At 38.4% G+C, this 18,994-nt stretch overlaps 1 protein-coding gene across 3 annotated transcripts in view; it reads right to left on the reverse strand.

The window, feature by feature from the left end:
- Positions 1–18,994, reverse strand: part of tbc1d19 (TBC1 domain family, member 19) — a 141,044-nt gene that overhangs the window by 114,313 nt on the left and 7,737 nt on the right. For all 3 annotated transcript variants that reach the window (XM_043693542.1, XM_043693551.1, XM_043693561.1), the window contains exons 2-7: positions 16,661–16,733; positions 11,301–11,346; positions 8,881–8,956; positions 3,169–3,243; positions 2,997–3,060; positions 1,984–2,030 (exon numbers count right to left, since the gene is read on the reverse strand). In XM_043693542.1, the coding sequence (XP_043549477.1) occupies positions 1,984–2,030; positions 2,997–3,060; positions 3,169–3,243; positions 8,881–8,956; positions 11,301–11,346; positions 16,661–16,733 (381 nt within the window). The remainder of the gene's footprint in view (positions 1–1,983; positions 2,031–2,996; positions 3,061–3,168; positions 3,244–8,880; positions 8,957–11,300; positions 11,347–16,660; positions 16,734–18,994) is intronic.

Genomic DNA, 18,994 nt, shown 5'->3' on the forward strand with positions numbered 1-18,994 from the left:
AACACTATCTTTTGTATAAGGCTACACATACCAGCCAGGACAGTCTAATTGAGCTCACAGACATTCACAGGAGCAAGGAGATCTTTGTCGATGTCAGTAACGACTTCCGACAAACTTATGGGGATCATTGAGAGAAGTATGACACTGGCATTTAAAATCAACTAAAAAATTACAGCAGGTTCAGACACAATTAGCAAATGCACATAACGATTTTGTCACTGTCATTTAGCAGACAGAGCAAATTCAAAAGGGTATCAAGGATATCAAAATGACTTATTTTGATGATCTCTGGGACTGGGGCTCAAACATGCAGATACACCTATGGGTGCATCTCCTATTACATGTGGCTATGTTGCTCATCCTGTTTACTTTGATCCATCTCACCATCCTCACTGGAGAAAGGAACTCATCCAGAAACTAACTAACTATATTCCTACAGCAGGAACTAAGAAATTAATGAACCTGAATTGCATCATGAAAGGACTATTTGAATTGCTGTGCAGTATGAATTTTATTCAATCAATTGCTGCTAATCATCAGAGGCTTGAAGGTAAGCTAGTGAGTAGCTAATTCTCACTTATGTATTAAGTTATTTCATTATAGTACTATTAAACTTATTGATGTGTGTAAGAAAGATAGCTAATAATAACCAACATACCAACTATGTACAATGGGGAGCGCAGATACGCAGGGAGTTACACTGTCCATCTGAGACTTAGTACATTCCTGCACGATAGTCTGAGCCCATGATCTCATTTGCTCGAGAAGATTCAAAGGATTAACAACAGGGACTGTGGTCAAGCTATCACAGGCCCAAAATCATACATTCTAAATTGACCCAGTCAGAGAAAGCAGGCCTTACAGAAATTTGGCCCAACTAAATTGAACAGCAGCCAGGAGCTATTGGTTACAGAGAATAATAGAAACTAAGGCAAGGAAGTTACAAAGGTACAGGGAAACCAATTACAACCAGCCCAAGAACTGTATGCTGGAGAAGTGTTGATCAGACAGCCTGACATCTTGAGTGCCTGATATGTGCACTTTACAGCTCTTGGCATAACAACAGTGAAGGGTGTTGGCATAACTCCATTGGATGATTTTAACCCAGTTTATGATCCATTGGCCAAAGGTCACAAAACTTTCCTGAAGATCTGGGGTAAGAGGGGCATACAAACACACAACTGGGAATCACCCAATCAGCGAAGATTCTATGAAGACTTGTTGAATGCAGAAGACCCAAGAAGATCCAGGAGAAGATCCACCCTGACCTGCAAGATCCACCTTTATGGAAGTTAACCAGCTCTACTTCGGACAGGAAGGAGATTGCAGCGACGTTCGAACACATCGATCATAGCAGGTAATATTCTTTCTGAGATGGACAAAGCTAGATAGAGAGTAAATATTGTCGGAATTTGGGAAATGCTCACACAGTGTTTTTAAGAAGAAATAGTTTGTTAATAAAATTGAGTTGAACCACAAATCAAATTCTATGTCAGTTTACTCAAGTCCTCTTGTCATTAAGATGGACAAAGTGTTTTTAGTACATCAACTCTCATTGTTTGGTCTACACCTGTGTCCTCATTGTCATGATGTCACAGGCAATAGCACTGCATGTGCAGAGTGTGCATCCTCACGAAAACTGGTAAATTTCCAACCATTCTAACTGCACTCTTTCTGGACAGTTAGGAGTGTTGTAGATTTTCAGCATAAGAGTACTGCATGCATATTTTCTACATATTCAACACCACAGTTGGCTAACAATTTTCACAAGGATATATCAAAAAGCATATAACAAAATTGCAATCCTGATAACAACGTTTGTTTACTTTCAGTGCTTCATGCCTATGTTATTTTCTAAGATTTTAGAGTAAAATATCAAAAAAGCTATGATGCAGAAATTAAAGATATCACACTCGAAATAACGGTCAATGATTGTGATTTTAAAAATTGCGGATAGTCGTCAGATCAGATAGGAAAGCTTACCTCTAGAAAATCTTTAGGGGCATAGACTGGTCGGAAATGGCTCAAATCTAGAAAAATATGATGCACAAAAATTTTGATCCAGTATTTCAATATGTAGCAGACAAAGAAAACAGCAGCTACTGACAATGTCCAGTCACAGCTAATCAATTAATTGGAGAAAGTTAAAGCATCAGAACACTCCTCTAAATAAGAGATAACAGTATGAGTAATTCACTTAAAGAGCAGTTTTTAAATTGTTTCCTGCTGCTATGGCCATCTTTGTATAATTGCTCTATAAGCAACTTTGATAGTTTGTTTGCATACAACATACAGCACTTAAAGAGACTAATTCCATTTGCATCACCCATATAGAACTTAACACATACTTGTGGCATCTTGTGGCAAATGTAATGAGTTTGTTCCAAATCCAACGATATTGTCCTAATTGCTGGGGTGGAAATCAAGTCTGAAACATTTTTTCTTTATTTTTGTCAGTTTTTACCTGAAAGGATATCAGTACTGGGTGAATGGAACATTTTACACTTGACGAGCATAGTGTCAGCTTCAAGCCCAGGACAGATACAGCATGGTTTGATACAGAAGGAAACTCCAACCACTTTAATAAAATAAAAAATGCCTTACACACAACCTTCGAAAAAAATTCCTTATCGATATCGTTATATTTTTCATACCAATCACTGGAACCACATTAGATACAACTTTGCACTGCCAGTTATGTTAGACTGGTTCTGAATGTATACTTGAAGATGAATACTAATTTTTCCAGTGGGCATCCCCAAGATTCAACATTTTGCAACATATTTAAAATGTCAAGAGATCAATGAAAATTAAAATTCAAAGTAAATCATGTAAAATTTATCCATTGAGCAGAAGTAGATAAAATAGAAATAGATAAAAATATCTAGAGACACATTTGTCAATTTGGAACATAGCAGAATGTCAGGTGACACAGTCTCTATGTCACAACAAGTCTTTAAATACTGCACGTCATTCAAATATTTATTACTGTATACCTGGTTCATCAGTCCCCATCTCATTCCATTTGTTTAAAAGCTCCTTCTGTTCATCTGCTGACCTCTGTACACAGGAAGGACATATAATGAATAAGCTATTATTCAAATGCTTCAATCTTTGTTTTGGTAAACAATTTATTTTAAAGACTAAAACAATCTAGTTTTTCTGCACCTTTTTTGCTAAAGGAATACCCAGCTCTGCACACATGCTGTTTAAACTTTTCAGAACACGTTTTTCCCAGTTCACCTGCAAAACAGTGTATTAAGACTTCAGAAGACATGCGCATGAACATTATAGAGCAAAACTTGCATACAAATACACTACACTAAGCTTTATGAAGCCCTATAAATATTTTGTTTTTTAAAATGCATTAATGCCAAAAGTACCTTTTGTATTAAAAGCAAATCTACGATGTCTGACGGCATGCAACTTCAAGAAAAAAACAAAAGCTATATATATAGTATGATTCTATTATTAATAAGAATAATGGCTGAACTGAAACAAAAACAGAATTTGCTGAGAAAATTCAGCAGGTCTGGCAGCATCTATGGAGAGGAAGCAGAGTTAAAGTTTTGGATACAGTGATCCTTCTTCAGAACCAGTTGTAACCAGGAAAAGTTGGTATATGTGCTGAAGTTGGGTAGGGGGAAGGGGAGGAGTAAACAGTGGATAGAGATGAAGCGCAGAGAAAGATAACAACAGTTGGTCAAAGAAATGGGTAAAGATCAGCCTGAGGGAATCAACAGTGCTTACTGGGACCAGTAGTAGCTAAGAATTAAATGGTTCTGGTGGCAGCCCATGTGATGATAAAACCTGATGCATAGAGGTTGGTGATAAGGACATTGGAGAAGGTGCTCAGGTCCTAAAATTACTGAATTCGATTTTGAGTTCCAAAGGCTTCACAGTCCCAAGTGGAAAATGAGTTGCTGTTCTTCCATCTGCTGAGCTTCACTGAAGAACTGCAGCAAGCCTCAGACAAAGATGTTGGCCAGGGTACATAGTGATAAATTGAAGTGGCAGACAACAGAAAGCTTAGGATCATTTTTGTGGGAGAACGTAGGAATTCTGCAAAGTGACAGCCAAGTCTGCACCATGTCTCCTCAGTGGAGAAGAAACCACATTGTCAGCAGTGAATACAGAAGATTACAATGAGAGACATGCAGAAAAGTCATTGCTTCACCTGGAAGATGTGTTCGGGGTCTTGGATAGTGAGGAGGGAGGAAGTAAACAGGCAGGTGTTATGCCTTGTGCAATTACATGGGAAGGTATCATGGGAGAGTGGGGAGATGTTGGGAGTGGAAAAGGAGTGGACCAGAGACTGTCCCACAGTGAGCAGTCCCTGTGGAAGGCTGGTAAGGGAAGGGTCTATTGGTGGCATACCACTGTATGTAACAGAAACGGTGGCTAATGATTCTTTGGACATGGAAGTTGGTGAATCCTATTGCTGTTGTGGGAGAGAAGAGAAATGTTGAGACCTGAAGTGCAGGAGATAGGTTGAACACAGCTGAGGGCCCTGTCAACAATGGTGGTGGCAAATCCTCAGTTGAGGAAGAAGGTGGGCATTTCAGAGGCCAGATTTTAGAAGCTGGCATTATTGGATCAGATGAAACTGGGAGAATGGAATAGAGTCTTTATAGGAAGCAGGGTATGAGAATGTATCATCAAGGTAACTGTGGGAGTCTGTGGGTTTGTAGTGGAAATTGTCCATTTTCAAAAGTGAGAGAGTTCCAGAGGTTACCATAGAAACACAGTCCACATTTTAAGTTATGAATAGGACATTCATTCACTGGACATAACAGTGAGGCAAAGATATTAAAGGATGTAAGTTAAAGGCGGACATGAACAGTTAAGTTTCAGATTAGCCATGATCTCACTGCATAATGGAACAAACTCAAGGGCTAAATGGTCTACACCTACACTACGTTGCTATGTAAATTACAGCATCAAGTACAAAAATAAGAAAGTCAAGGCAATTTACTGGTTTACCAGGCCAATATCAGAGGTGAAGTAGTTCAGTTCTGTGGAGAAACTGGGATTGTTATCCATAGAACATAGAAAGCTCTTGTGAAACCTAACAGTGATACTCAAATTTATGAGGGGACTTTATACACCAAATAAGCAGAAACTACTTTCTTGGACAAGTCAATCAGTAACTGGAGGTCACAGATTAAAGCTATTGACAGAAGAACTAGAGTGTCAATGAGGTTAAATATGCTCCCAGGGGGTTGTTAAGATCTGGAAGACATATATTAAAGTTTGGTGCAATCATGTTCTCCAAAAACCTTTACAAGTTCATTGGAAATGGACTTGTGCAGGACTTATTTTCACATTTAAAGGGAAAAATGCTGTGACATAGGGTAAAATTGGACATCATTTTAAAATTATTTTCTGGGATGTGAGCATCGCTGGCTAGATCAGCATTATTCCTATTCCCTAGCTGCTCTAACAAAGTGATGGTGAGCCACTTTCTTCAACTGTTGCAGTCCATGTATTGAAGGCATACCTACATTGTTGTTAGGAAGGAAATTTCAGGTTTTAACCAGCAACAGTGAAGCAACAAAGAAATAGTTCCAAGTTAGGGTGGTGGGTGGTTTGAATGGGAGTTTCCGGGTGGTGATGTTCCCATGCATCTGCTGCCCTTCTCCTTCTAGGTGATACAGGTTACATGTTTGGAAAGGGTTGTTAAAGGAGTGGGGAGTTGCTGTAATGCATATTGTTGGTGGCATACACTGTTGGTGTTGTGCATCAATGTTGAATGTGGTGGTATCAATCAGTCCTGATCAGTGTCAAGATTCTTGAATATTATTGGCGTTGTGCAAAACAGCCTTCCATCCATTGACTCCATCTATAGCTCCTGCTGCCTCAGGAAAGCAATCACCATAACCACAGACCCTTTCCACCCCTGTTATACTCTCTTCAAAGCTCTTCCACCCAGAAGATATAAAAGATTGAATACACATACAAACAGATTCAGGAACAGCTTCAGCTCCACTGTTAAATTGGCATTTGAACGAAGCTCTCAAACGTTAACTTTAATCTCTCTCTCTGCACCTTCTCTGTGGCTGTAATACTGTATTTTGCATTTTGTTCTACTACTCTGATGCACTTTGTATGGTACGATCTGCCTGTGTAGCATGTAAATCAAGTATCTCAGTACATGTGACAACAATAAATCAAACTCAAACTCATCCAATCAAGTGAAAAGTTTATCTGATGATTGTACCTGTGCCTGTAGATGGTGCAGGTTTTGGGGAGTCAAGAGACGAGTTGTCACCAAAACTTTCCCAGTCTCCAAACTGTTCTTGTAGCTACAGTATTTGCAAGGCTGGACCAGTTAGATTTATGATCAATGGTACTCCACCAAGATGTTGGTAGTGAGAGATTCACTAACAGCAATTGCACCAAATGTCAACAGGAGATGTGTAGATCTCTCTCTTTGGAGATTGTCATTGACTGGCGACATTATTGACCTGACTTGTTACATATCAGTCCAAGCCTGACTGTTGTTCAAATCATGCTGCATGAGGACATGGACTACTTCAGTATTTGAGTCATATAAACCACTGAACATTGTGCAATCATCAGAGAACTTTCCTATATCTGACCTTATATGGAGAGGAGGATTACAGGTGGAATAGTTGAAAATGGTTGTGCGTAGGACATTACCTTAAGGAACTCTTGCAGTGGTGTCCAGCAACTGAGATAACTGACTTTCAACAACCACAACAATCACCCTTTGTAACTGGCTCCAATTGGCGGAGAAGTTTTCCCCGGTTGCTACTGATCCATTTATGCTAAGGTTACCTGGTGCCGGAGTCAAGTCAAATGCTGCCTTAAATCCAGGTCAATCATTCTCACATCACTTCAAGTGTAGCTCTTTTATCATTTAGACCAGTGCAATAATAAGCTGAAAGGTTTGATAGAAAACAAACTGAGTGTCAGTGAACAGGTTATTGCTAAGTAAGCTCCACCTGATTCTACTGACAATGACATCTTCCATTACCTTGCTGATGGTTGAGTAGAGGGATGGGTTATAATTGGTCAGGTTGGATTTGCCCTGCAATTCGTGGACAAGTCATACCTGGGAAACTGTCCACATTCCTCCACATTGTAGCTGCACTGAAACAGCTTAGTGATGAGTGCTGCTAGCTCTGGAGCACAGGTCTTCAGTACTATTGCTGGAATATTGTCAGGGTTCACAGCCTTCACAGTATTTGGTGCCTTCGCTGTTTCTTGGTATCATGTGGACAAAATTAGAATAATTTAAGATTGGCATTTGAAACTCTGTGGATCTCACAAAGAGGCTGTGATAAATTATCTACTTGACACTTCAGACAGAGGCTTTCAGGCTGCATATGCTATATCTATGCCATTTACATTAATGTGCTGGGCTAGTCCTTTATTGAGCATAGGATTGAGGATGTTGGTGGAGCCTTTGTCTCCACTTAGTGTTTAGTTATCCACTAGCATTCATGGCTGTGGCAGAACTGCAGAACTTAGATCCATTCCGTCGACCATGGGATGCTTAGCTCCATCTACTGCATGTTGCTTTTGCTGTTTGGCATACAAGTAGTCCTATATGTAGCTTCACCAAGTTGACACCTCATTTTTAGCTACGCCAGTGTTGCTCCTGGCATACCTTCCTGCACTCCTCATTGAGCCAGAGTTGATTGCCAGATTTATAGTAATGAAGTGGCAGATATTCTGCATCAAGAAATTAGATTGTGGTTGAATATTTCTTCTGTTTCTGATGGCCAGCACTGCATTATGGATGTTCACTTTTGAGTTGCTAGATCTGTTCAAACTCCATCCTATTTAGCAGGTAGTACTGCCACAAAGCTGACATTGGCAGAACAGGCAAATTACCTCTATCTAAATCATGGAACCCCTGCAGTGCAGATTGAAGCTATTCAGCCCATTGAGTCTGCACCAACCCTCCGAACAGCATCTCACTCTATCCTCAGAAACCGACACTTACTGTGGTTACCCAAGCTAGCCTGTATGTCCCTGGATGCTATGGGGCACTTTAGCATGGTCAATCCATCCAGCTTGGCCAGTTCAACGTCTCACCCAACACTGCATCAATGCCTCAGAATCAGAGGTGATTTTTGTGCTCAAGTCCTGAAAGGTAACTGAAACCCAAAACCTAACAGGAAGCTTTGCTACCAATGTGCCATAGCTGACCCCTCAGAGACATTATATGGCATACAGAAAGCACAGACAACAGGGAATATGCTTCAGGTACAATCTTCGAACTGTGGGAGGAAACTGGAGCACCCACATAGACCAAGAAGAATGTGCAAACCACACAGACAGTTGCCCAACACTTGAATTGAACCTGGTGCTGTGAAGCAGCAATGCTAAACACTGAGCTGCCCCTAAAGCTGTAAAATTCTTTGATTCTAAACTAGGTCTGAGTTATTCTTATTTTTGATTCATATATTTTTCAAAATGGTCTTTCATTTATCTTCTTCTCTGCCTTCAGCAGTATCAAGCTTGGTATTTTCTTGAGTAATAAACTTTTATTTAAACGTTATCAACTTATAGAAAAGGTCACAAGAAGAAAACCTTTCTTTATTACAAACTATACTAAATTTATGGGGAATAAATATATTTTCTCATATGTTGAATTTCAATACATTTCAATACTGTATAACAATGCAGAAGTGCAGATCTTTAAGTGTACTGTAGTGAAAAGGATGTTCAGGTAGACCATCATAGAAGGCATGTTTTCTTGAAAGTATGCCAATATCTAAATGAGTAGCTTAGAAAATGCTCACAATTTCAAAGACCCAAACCCAATTAATTTCTGCAGTACAGCAAAACCTAAAACATAGCTGTTACATTACACCAATTGTACTCAACTACCTTGTCTCTACCAACCTGTGCACGTCTCAAGTACATCAAACTCTCCTTAGTGTGCTCAGGTGGAGCAGCTGGATGACCAGGGTGGGGTAGGCTGCACAAGAAAAACATTTATAATTAGAACCAGAATCAGTCTCATTGATTAAAGCAATACAACAAAACAACTCCTGAAAGCCTCAGAAATTATAAACAAAATTAAAATTTAAAAATGTTAAATGGAGACAACTCTGAAGAACACTACTACAAGTCGATGTTTTATTGTAATGTCACCCTATGCTACACCATATTTAATCCCACTAGTCAGCATGTTGCAAAATTCCCATTTCAGTCAACCAGTCAAAGGAAAGGTGTCTCCAAACATCTAAGTTGAAGAAGGTAGCAATGAATAAAACAAAAAATACTGTTTTGGCCTTGATTCTTTGTGATTCGTTCAACTGCTACATTGCCAGCTGCACTGAAATTACACTGTGCCTAAGTTCAACAAAGAAAATAACTTAAGTGGATAGAAGAATTAATGAAAAGTGAAAATTCAAATTATATTATTGTAAATTATTTCTCAAACTGTTTCAGCATTAGGGTGCAAGTGAACAAAATTTGCAAAGAATAGTCAATGGTAAAAAATATATCGAGAAAAATGGCATAATTAAAAAAAAGACCAAAAGTTCAAAACTAATAATGGAAGCTTGCCTAACTCTATTCTTCAAATGGTCTCAAATCCTTGATACGCCACAGGAATAATGTCTGTACTGACTCTGGGAAACTACATACTTAGGATGCACATCAAATTATAACCATGATGTTGCAGATGGGTGATGCTGAATACATTTTTCTGTACCTATATTTCAAAGCCCAACAAACTGCACCATTACACTAGCTTGTTTCGACTGAAGGTTGTATCCATCCTCTAATTCCAACTTTATGCTCTACATAGTTTAGTGGGATGATTGAATCGGATTATGTGTGAAGTTACATGAAAAATAGAGATCCGTCAGAGTAAGTAATCTTTCTTTTACATTAAGCATCTTTCCCACAGTGTAGGAGCAGAACCTACAAAAATAAAATTTGTGTGCTGGAGGTAATTTCAGATAACCTGTAACACCAATTACCAGAACAGATGTGCCAAAGTCAATATCTCTTGCGATTGTCTGCTGTAAAGAGTAATGCTAGGTAAATACATTATGATATTTCCATAACTCAATGTTTCAGTCTGTCCTTCATGAAGATGATTATTTTGCCATCTTCTCTCTAAATAGAGGAAGAACTTCACCAATCGATCCAGATAACTAAAGTTCCTCATGCTTGGAAGCATTTTCATCTATCTTTTCTGCACCCTCTTTAAAGTCTGAACATCTGCCTAAATGCAGTGCCCAGAATTGCAGCCAAGACTAACACAAGTCTTCCCATTAAGGTTTGTCATAACTGCCTTGTTTTTGTACTCTATGTCTCTACTCAAAGTTTAGGATACTGTATACCTCTTGATCGAGTCATCATCTTGCCATGCCACATTCAATGATTTCTGCACCTATACCCCCAAGAACTCTTGCTTTTCGTATCACTTTAGAATTTCACCTCTTATTTTGTATTGCCTTTCCTGGTTCTTCCTACAAAAGTGTATCACTTCACACTTCACTGCATTAAATTCCATCTATTATGTATTGACCAACATTGATAGATCTATGTCCTCTTGTCCATCACCATCCTCCTCTCAGTTCAGAATATTTCCAAGTTCTGTGTCATTTGCAACTGAGATTAACTAATCAATTGCGCAAATGCTTCAACTTCTTGAGGAAAATCATTGGCATTACGGCACAATTAATTATGACTTTGTTTTGTATATATCACTTGTTGTTTGTGCAAATTAGTATTAGGCTCTACTGCAACATACCACAAGATGCTTAATCCAGAATTGCTTCTGCTTGTAATGCAACAAAAAACAATTAATTTTCATTACTATATTATGTAAAATTAGTATTCTTCAAAATTCCAAATGCTTCCAAAATTTTTGAATTGCAAGTTCTTTTTCCAGTTTAACATCACTGTGGAACAACTCAAACATATGCCAAGGGACTTAACAAAGGGTCGGATTTCCCATGAGTTTCAGTTCTCAAATGCTTTACTATGGTGCAGTGTCGAACCAAAGGGGAGAATGAAATTTCAATATCTCATGTCCAGGTGAATTTCATACATTTTCCAGTATTTCACTCAAAGGTAGTATTTTGAAAACTTTGGACCAATTTCCATTCGTTCTTTTGAGACTGGATAATGAGACTGCACTGCAAATTCAAAATTAAACTTACAAATTATAAATTTAAAGTGTCATTTTATTCAAAATTTCTTTGTAAAATACTTAAAGCATTAAATAAGAAAGGGAGGGAAAGCTTACATAAACAATGCTTTACCACAATTGCTACAGAAATGTAAGTCTTTATAACACCTACACATTCAGCTCACGGTAGACAGCATTCTGCAACTTCTTTTCCCAACCTGCAAAACAAGCATAAGGTGGTGATAAACAACATCTAAATTATTTCTAAAAATAACAAGATTTTCATTCCTATCTTCAAATGGATGGTAATACACAGTAGATCTAGATAAGATTTTCTAGGATGTTTCTAAGATTTAAGGCTTTAATTATAACCAGGAACTGAAATAAATCAACTTTCTTAAAAGAGGACATTTGAGAATTTTAAAGCTGATACAGGTTATACCTCCCTAATCCAGCATTCTCTGGTCCGGCAACTTTTGCAGTCTGGAAGTGCAAGACCTCCTGTTTGCCAAAGAGCCCATAGTACATTCATTTTTTTGAGGTATATGTATTTTACAGTTTGGGCAAGGAAGATTTCTGGACAATGCTTTCAAGATATTAGAAGAGGGGTCAGAGTAGAAAAAGTAACAGCCTAAAACTCCCATGTTGACCCTGCCACATGTCCTCTCATGGTCCAAAAAAATCTCCAGTCTGGCAAAGACCCAGTCTGCTGGATATCAACAGTTACAATTGCAGGTGATACTAATACCTGATAAGTCAAATTCCAATGTGAAGTGGTTTGATAGACAAGATTTAAAAGCTAAACTGCCCTTCTGCTACTAAGGTTCTTTTCTTCTGAACTCAACTTGCTTTTGCCTCCAGGCCTCCCCTTCTCTAGTAATAAAAACTTCAGTCAAGAGAAGCAGCAATTATCGGTCAGTCCAGATCAACAGACTCCCCAGTTAATGCAGGAGTTGGCCCATTTCCCGTTTGGCAATTTGGTCCCAAGTGGTCAGGTGGTTAGTCCAGAAAATCTGAGGATGGCTCTATTTTCATTCTAAGAATTGCCATTCAGTCCTGACAGTTAAACAAAATTAATCCAAGAGCAAATTATTGCAGAAGCTGGAATCTGAACTAAAAGCAAAAATGCTGGAGATCACAGCAGGTCAGGCAGCATCCATGGGGAGAAAGCAAGCTAACACTAGATCTAGTCTTCAGCTGTAATTAAGAGTCGTCTAGACTCAGAACATTAGTTTGCTTTCTCTCCATGGATGCTGCCTAGCCCGCTGTGATCTCTAGCATTTTTTGTTTTCAGTCAAAATTAGTCCAGGCCTTGCTGATCCCTCAGTCACTGCCATCTGGGAAAAAGTGGGCCAGGGTCAGTGAGGTAATCCTACAAAGTCTATTCAGCGAGTGCAACATGTTCAGTCAGGGATTTAGGTCATACATGATCCAGGAGTGGACTTCAGGTCATGCATGGCATTCGCATTGCTTCCAGCAACTCAAGTTGAGGGATTATTCTGATTGCATTCAGTGACTGAAGGAATTGTCACAATCACAGGGTGCAATTGTAGATAGTAGGGTGGGACCTGGCAGGATATGGCGGTCTCAAAGGGGAAGGTCATGGCAAGTCATGATCAGTCCAGTTTAGATGGGGGGGTGGGGTTAGTGCAGGGCCAGTAAAACATCGTCAATTCAATTGTCCAGTGTAAAACAGTCATTAATGGTCTGGTAAATGGGTTCAACTTAAATAAGGAGAGGGTGAAGTGGCTGAAACAAGCATAAGTCTAAACTTGACCATATTAATCCCAAATTTAACTATGCAAGGTTTCAATATTGATAAAGCAGCACCCAAATTGAGAGGAGTAAGTTACGTTTTTGAAAGGTGTTGGAGTTCAGGGCTGAAATGTCAAGCCTCCTAAGTATCTACTCCAGTAATCATGAGTTCAGTGATTACACAACATGGCACTGTATTCCACACCTTATAAATAGTAACGGTCTTCAATGAAAAATGGAAGGAAGACACTTAATTATGAACTGGGAAATTAATGATAACTTAAAATTACAACTTTTGAACAAGGTATGCAATTTTATTTTAAGATCAAACAATAAATGATTCCAACTAAAGAACACGGAAAATTCTCCTTGCCTTCAGTGAGGAAGGGCTTCATGGAATTAATACACCTGTCTCTTCCCATGGACATTTATAAAGATCCAAGAAAAATCTGGAAAGTACTCAAAGACCAGATCAAAGCTAGAATTAAATTCAGGATTAACTGACTCCCAACCTAAGCAATACAGGCAACAACCCCAAAGATTATTAAGTATTTTGTTGGGAGGTTTAACAGCAAATGGAACAAATACATGAATGCAAAAAATAAGAGGATGAGGAGGACATTTGTCTTCTCAAGCCTTCTCACCATTCAATAGGATCATTGCTAATGTTCCCCAGACCTCAACTACTCTTTCATACCAGCTCCTCATAACCTTTAATATTTCAAAAATCTACCTCCTCTCAACATTGTTCCAGTGATCTAGACTCCACAAGTCATTACAGTAGAGAATACCAGGGATTCACCATTCTGACAGAAGTAGTCACAGAATAAAGGGGCATTATTTAAAAATATGTCCCCTAATTCAATAGACAATAGGTGCAGGAGTAGGCCATTCAGCCCTTCGAGCCTGCACCGCCATTCAATATAATCATGGCTGATCATTCCTAATCAGTATCCTGTTCCTGCCTTATCTCCATAACCCTTGATTCCACTATCTTTGAGAGCTCTATCCAACTCCTTCTTAAATGAATCCAGAGAGTGGGCCTCCACTGCCCTCTGGGGCAGAGCATTCCACACAGCCACCACTCTCTGGGTGAAGAAGTTTCTCCTGAGCTCTGTCCTAAATGGTCTACCCCGTATTTTTAAGCTGTGTCCTCTGGTTCGGCACTCACCCATCAGTGGAAATATGTTTCCTACTGCCAGAGTGTCCAATCCTTTCATAATCTTATACGTCTCAATCAGATCCCCTCTCAATCTTCGAAACTCAAGGGTATACAAGCCCAGTCGCTTCAATCTTTCAGTGTAAGGTAATCCTGCCATTCCAGGAATTGACCTCGTGAACCTCGTGAACGCTGCACTCCCTTAAGATTCCCTCATTAGTGGAAACATCTTCTCAATATCTACCAAGGCAAGCCCTCTCAAAATCTTTTGTGTTTCAGTAAGATGAGCCCTCATTCTTCTAAATTCTAACAAATTCTGTTTAGCCATTCTTGATTAGTCAACGCTTTCATCCCAGGAATCAGCCTAATGAATCTCTTTTGAACTACCTTCAATTCCAATTTATCCTTCCTTTAATATAGGGAGCAAATCAGTACACAGTACTCCAAGTGAGGCCTCACTAACATTCTGTACAATTGTAACAAGTTTCCTCGATTTTTAAACTTCAACCCCCAACGATAAAAGCAAAAATTCAACTGCCATTTTAATTACTTGTCTCATCTGCATGCTAATATTTTGTGTTTTGTGCACAAGCACACCCGTACCCCTGTGTTGCATTTCTTTAAAGTCCCTCTCCATTTTATGTAGTGTGACACCAAAAACATGGGTTCACTTCCGAAGGTCACTGAGATCCCCATGAAACATTTGCCTTCTCAACCTTTTCCCTTACTTGAATTGCGATTACACTCAAGTTAAATCACCAGCTGTCATCTCTCTCCCTAATGAGAGAATAGTCCGATGGTCTGATAAGACTACGTTGACTTTACATCCTGCTACAACTTTTTTGCCCTACTATTTCTGGATGCTATCTCAATCAAACCATAGCACATTGGATTTTCTTTCCTGAACTCTTCTGCTCATTAAGAATATCCTTAAATTGTACGTCTGATCAAGCTTTTAGTCTCCTTTATCCATGTCTCGATCCAACCAACCTTACTCCACCACTTCGTACCCCTTTATTTGGTTCAATGCTCTTTTTTTCCAAATATACGTTATCATAGTATGGATTTTTTTAATAGAATTCCAGCAGATTCAAAAGACAGAAGCTGAGTGACAGCTCCCCGGTCCATGTGAAGAATGAAAAAAATTAAAATTGTTCAATCCATTTTTCAAAAGTCAGAATTCCACCAAGCGGTGGAAAGTTCTCACTCCATCCAAGTTTTTTCTAAATGGTCTATTTCAAAACATCCTGAGTTCTGCCCATAGTAGATAAGGAGGCATGGGAATGGGTAGGGATGGAATGGGGTAAGGATGGGGTATGGAATGGCAGAATATGAGTAATGTTAAGTGATGGGTTGCTATCTCAAAGAATCAAGTTGGATCTTATGAACACCCAAACTCTTTCCTCACTATATTATGGTATTATACAAACCCAACATCTTCCCATTTGTACCTGTAAGACGATTCACACCTCAAGAGACCAAGATGAAATCAGGTCCAAGCAATTGATTTTATACTACGAGAAAACATTTTACAGATGCTTGACAAATTCCGAAAAATTGTCTCAAAAATCTAAATGACTGAGCAGGACCAGGATATGACGCAAAAAATATTTTTAACTCAAAAACGCAACATTGCTGCAGTTCCAGGAGACTGAGAACTACTGTAGTTAAGAAGGGAGGATATATTTAAGTAAATTTTGAAACACCATTCAGACCATCTCAGCTTACTGAGACTTCAAATAAAATGGTAGTACTGTGCCAGCAGTATAGCTGATCACAATCTATAACAATATTGTTTCTTATTATTATAACAAACAGCAGTTAACTTCTACATACAACTTTAAAATCATCAGGTGTGGAAAGAAACCATCACTTGAATGAATCCTACCCAAACTCACACAAATACTACAAACTACTTTGTGCACAATCCTTATCAATATCATAAAGTATAGTCTTTTATACAGTGAAATATGTGTTACAGACCAGGAACTGATGGTACTGATAAATCAAAAATGTAGGTTAGCAAGCAATTTAATTTTCTGAAGAAATAACGTAGTATCTTAATTTCTTCACAATAAGCAAATAAGTTAGGCACAGGTTCCAGGATGGTTAAGGCAATAACTTCTACAGGAAGATCATAAGTTCAATCAGAAGAAGGTCAAGTAATGGCAACAGAAATATAAGTAGTAAAATTATTTATGTTGTATATATAAAACCTTTGAGCCCCACTCATTGTGCAGCTAGGAGGTTAACTGTACAGTGTCATTGAACCACAACTATGACCACGAATTACCCTAGTTTTTTTCTATATTTCCATATTTCTCTTTCAAACAATATTTTTACAAAGGTTTAATCGAAATAAATTAATGTGGAAATAATTTGCTCTGATGCATTTAAAATATTTTGAAGGAAATCAACTTTATATAAGGTACTTACAAAATTACAACATACATTTTAATGGGGTGAAGGGAATCAAAGATTCTGGTTTTTGCAGTGCTGTTTACACAAATTTCATTATAACATTTATTTTTCAGTTCTTAATTTGTTAAATACCATTTTGGATTTTAGTAGAAGTGTTTTAATTTACAAAGTAAAAATCTAAGGTGGATTTTTTTAACCTGATTTCCGTAAGAAGTCCTTCAGATCCTCCTTCAAAGATTCAATCCGAACCTCAGATTTGTGAAGGCAAGTCTGGAAATTAGACATAGAGTGTGAAGACTTTCCACGTTAGTCATAAAATAACAGAACAAACCAGACAACTCTTCAATTTGTGGCACAGGGAGAAAGTGAGGACTGCTGATGCTGGAGATCAGAGTCAAAATATGTGGCGCTGGAAAAGCACAGCCAGTCAGGCAGCATCCAAGAAGCAGGAGTCGACATTTCAAGCACACGTTTTTCCTGATGAAGAGGTTATGCTCAAAACGTCAACTCTCCTGCTCCTTGGATGCTGCCTGGCCAGCTGTGCTTTTCTAGCACTGTACTTTTTTACTTCAATTTGTGGCAAAGTCAGTACTAAGAAAGTGCAATTCAAGGAAAAAAATGTGCATCTGTTTCTAACACACGGTATACTGCAAATATCATTTTGACTCTTCCATTGGTCACAAATGACAATCAGAGTATTCAACATGATAAATAGAATGTTAAGCTCCAACTCCACAATTATGTACTATGAATCAGTACTTGGTAAATTATGCTGGAAAATATACCTTAAAATTTAAGTGTCACCAAACAGACAGAGAATTCTATACCACAAACAAGAAGGCAGTTTGGTCTAGTGCAAAAGAGAAACCCACTTAGTCCCATATTGTTGTCATTTTGGCCAATAACATTCGTTGTCCCTTTCTACATCAATCAACTTCTCTTTTTAAATATGCTGCATAAAACATGCTCTCATCTGCACCACTTTGAACAGTTTTTGGTTTCAACAATGATGAATAATATTATTATTTGCACATTTTCAGTTTTTTACTCACATTCAAAGGATATTGGTAATACAAAGAACCAGGTCTGGTGAAGCTACTGGGTCTCATAACTAACAACATTTGATTAAATAACACCTATAATGTAGTAAAACATGCCAAGACACTTCACAAATAAAATTTGACAGTAAGGCACATACAGAGGCAGGGAGGTTCAGTGTGGGGATTTTAAAGTTTGGGCTTAGGCAGCTGCCAACTGTGTGGCAATTAAAATTAATATCCATAATTAAAGCATCTCAATTGTGTTGTGCAATGCTCACTGAATTTCAAATGTATTTTATGATTCATCTCAAAATAATAGTCTGATTCCAACTGGTTGATTGCAGTTGTATCCTCAAGAAACCTCACGCAATTTTTTTTGAGCATTGTTGTGTATCCCTTTTTAAAAGATCAAAAATCTATAAATCTACAAAATCCATTATATTAAAATTACATGTTTGCGACAGTGACATGTTCTTGTCTTGTCCATCTTTGCCTGCTGCAGGACAGATGGCCTACTCATTTGTAACGAATTTTAAGAATTGCATTTTAGCAGTTGGTATCTGTCTTAAGGATATCTTGTTGATTCCAGGGTGATTCTGGGAAGCATTGGATAGCGAGTTCAGCATGTGACTGCCGGGGTGGTGTAAACTAGTCACTCATGTCATTATAAGACCATTTCGGGCATCCCACTTGTATAATTATTTTTCTGTGGTTGCACATGTGGTGTACGTTTTATGAACTGGAGGTCCTTATGGCACACAAACGGTGCGGGTGATCTGTGATTTCATAATAGTCACACATACAGTCAATCACATCCTTCACCTGTGAGAAGCCAACCAAAGCCACCTGCAAATCTCTGCCCATTCTAATTGATTCAGTCACTAGAAAAATGGATTAAAAAGCCAACTTTAATACATTTCTATAGTATATTTAGTGGCTGCTAAAAAATATTAAACTGCCCAACAAACAGGACTGTGATTATCAGGACATTTTTTAACAATAATTTTCCAGAAACGTGTTCAGAAGTCAAAGTCAGCCAGACAATCAATACCTCAGGTACCTCCTAATGAGACTGGAATGTTAACTACTGTGTTAACCAAAGCCCCAGAGACAGAACGTCTCTAAGGGAAATCCCAATATAAAAGTTTTGCAAGTTACTCCTATCCTGTAAAATGATGTGATTGTGGCTTTCCACTTTGCCACTTCGATGGACCACAGATAGTTGTTTATCTGCAATAGAAGCCTTTGTCTTGATTGTAACAGATTCCCCCTTCACAGAAACGTCAACTCACAATGATGAAATCAACGCTTTAATGATACAATTTAAAAAAAAAGTTAGGTAGGAGATCAACACTGCTGCACACAACATCCATCAAAACACCTAAATCCGGACACAAAGGAGAAGCTAGGAGAAAGTGAGGACTGCAGATGCTGGAGATCAGAGTCAAGAGTGTGGTGCTGGAAAAGCACACCAGGTCAGACGGCATCCGA

Source organism: Chiloscyllium plagiosum, chromosome 1, assembly GCF_004010195.1.
Source record: "Chiloscyllium plagiosum isolate BGI_BamShark_2017 chromosome 1, ASM401019v2, whole genome shotgun sequence".
NCBI lineage: Eukaryota > Metazoa > Chordata > Chondrichthyes > Orectolobiformes > Hemiscylliidae > Chiloscyllium > Chiloscyllium plagiosum.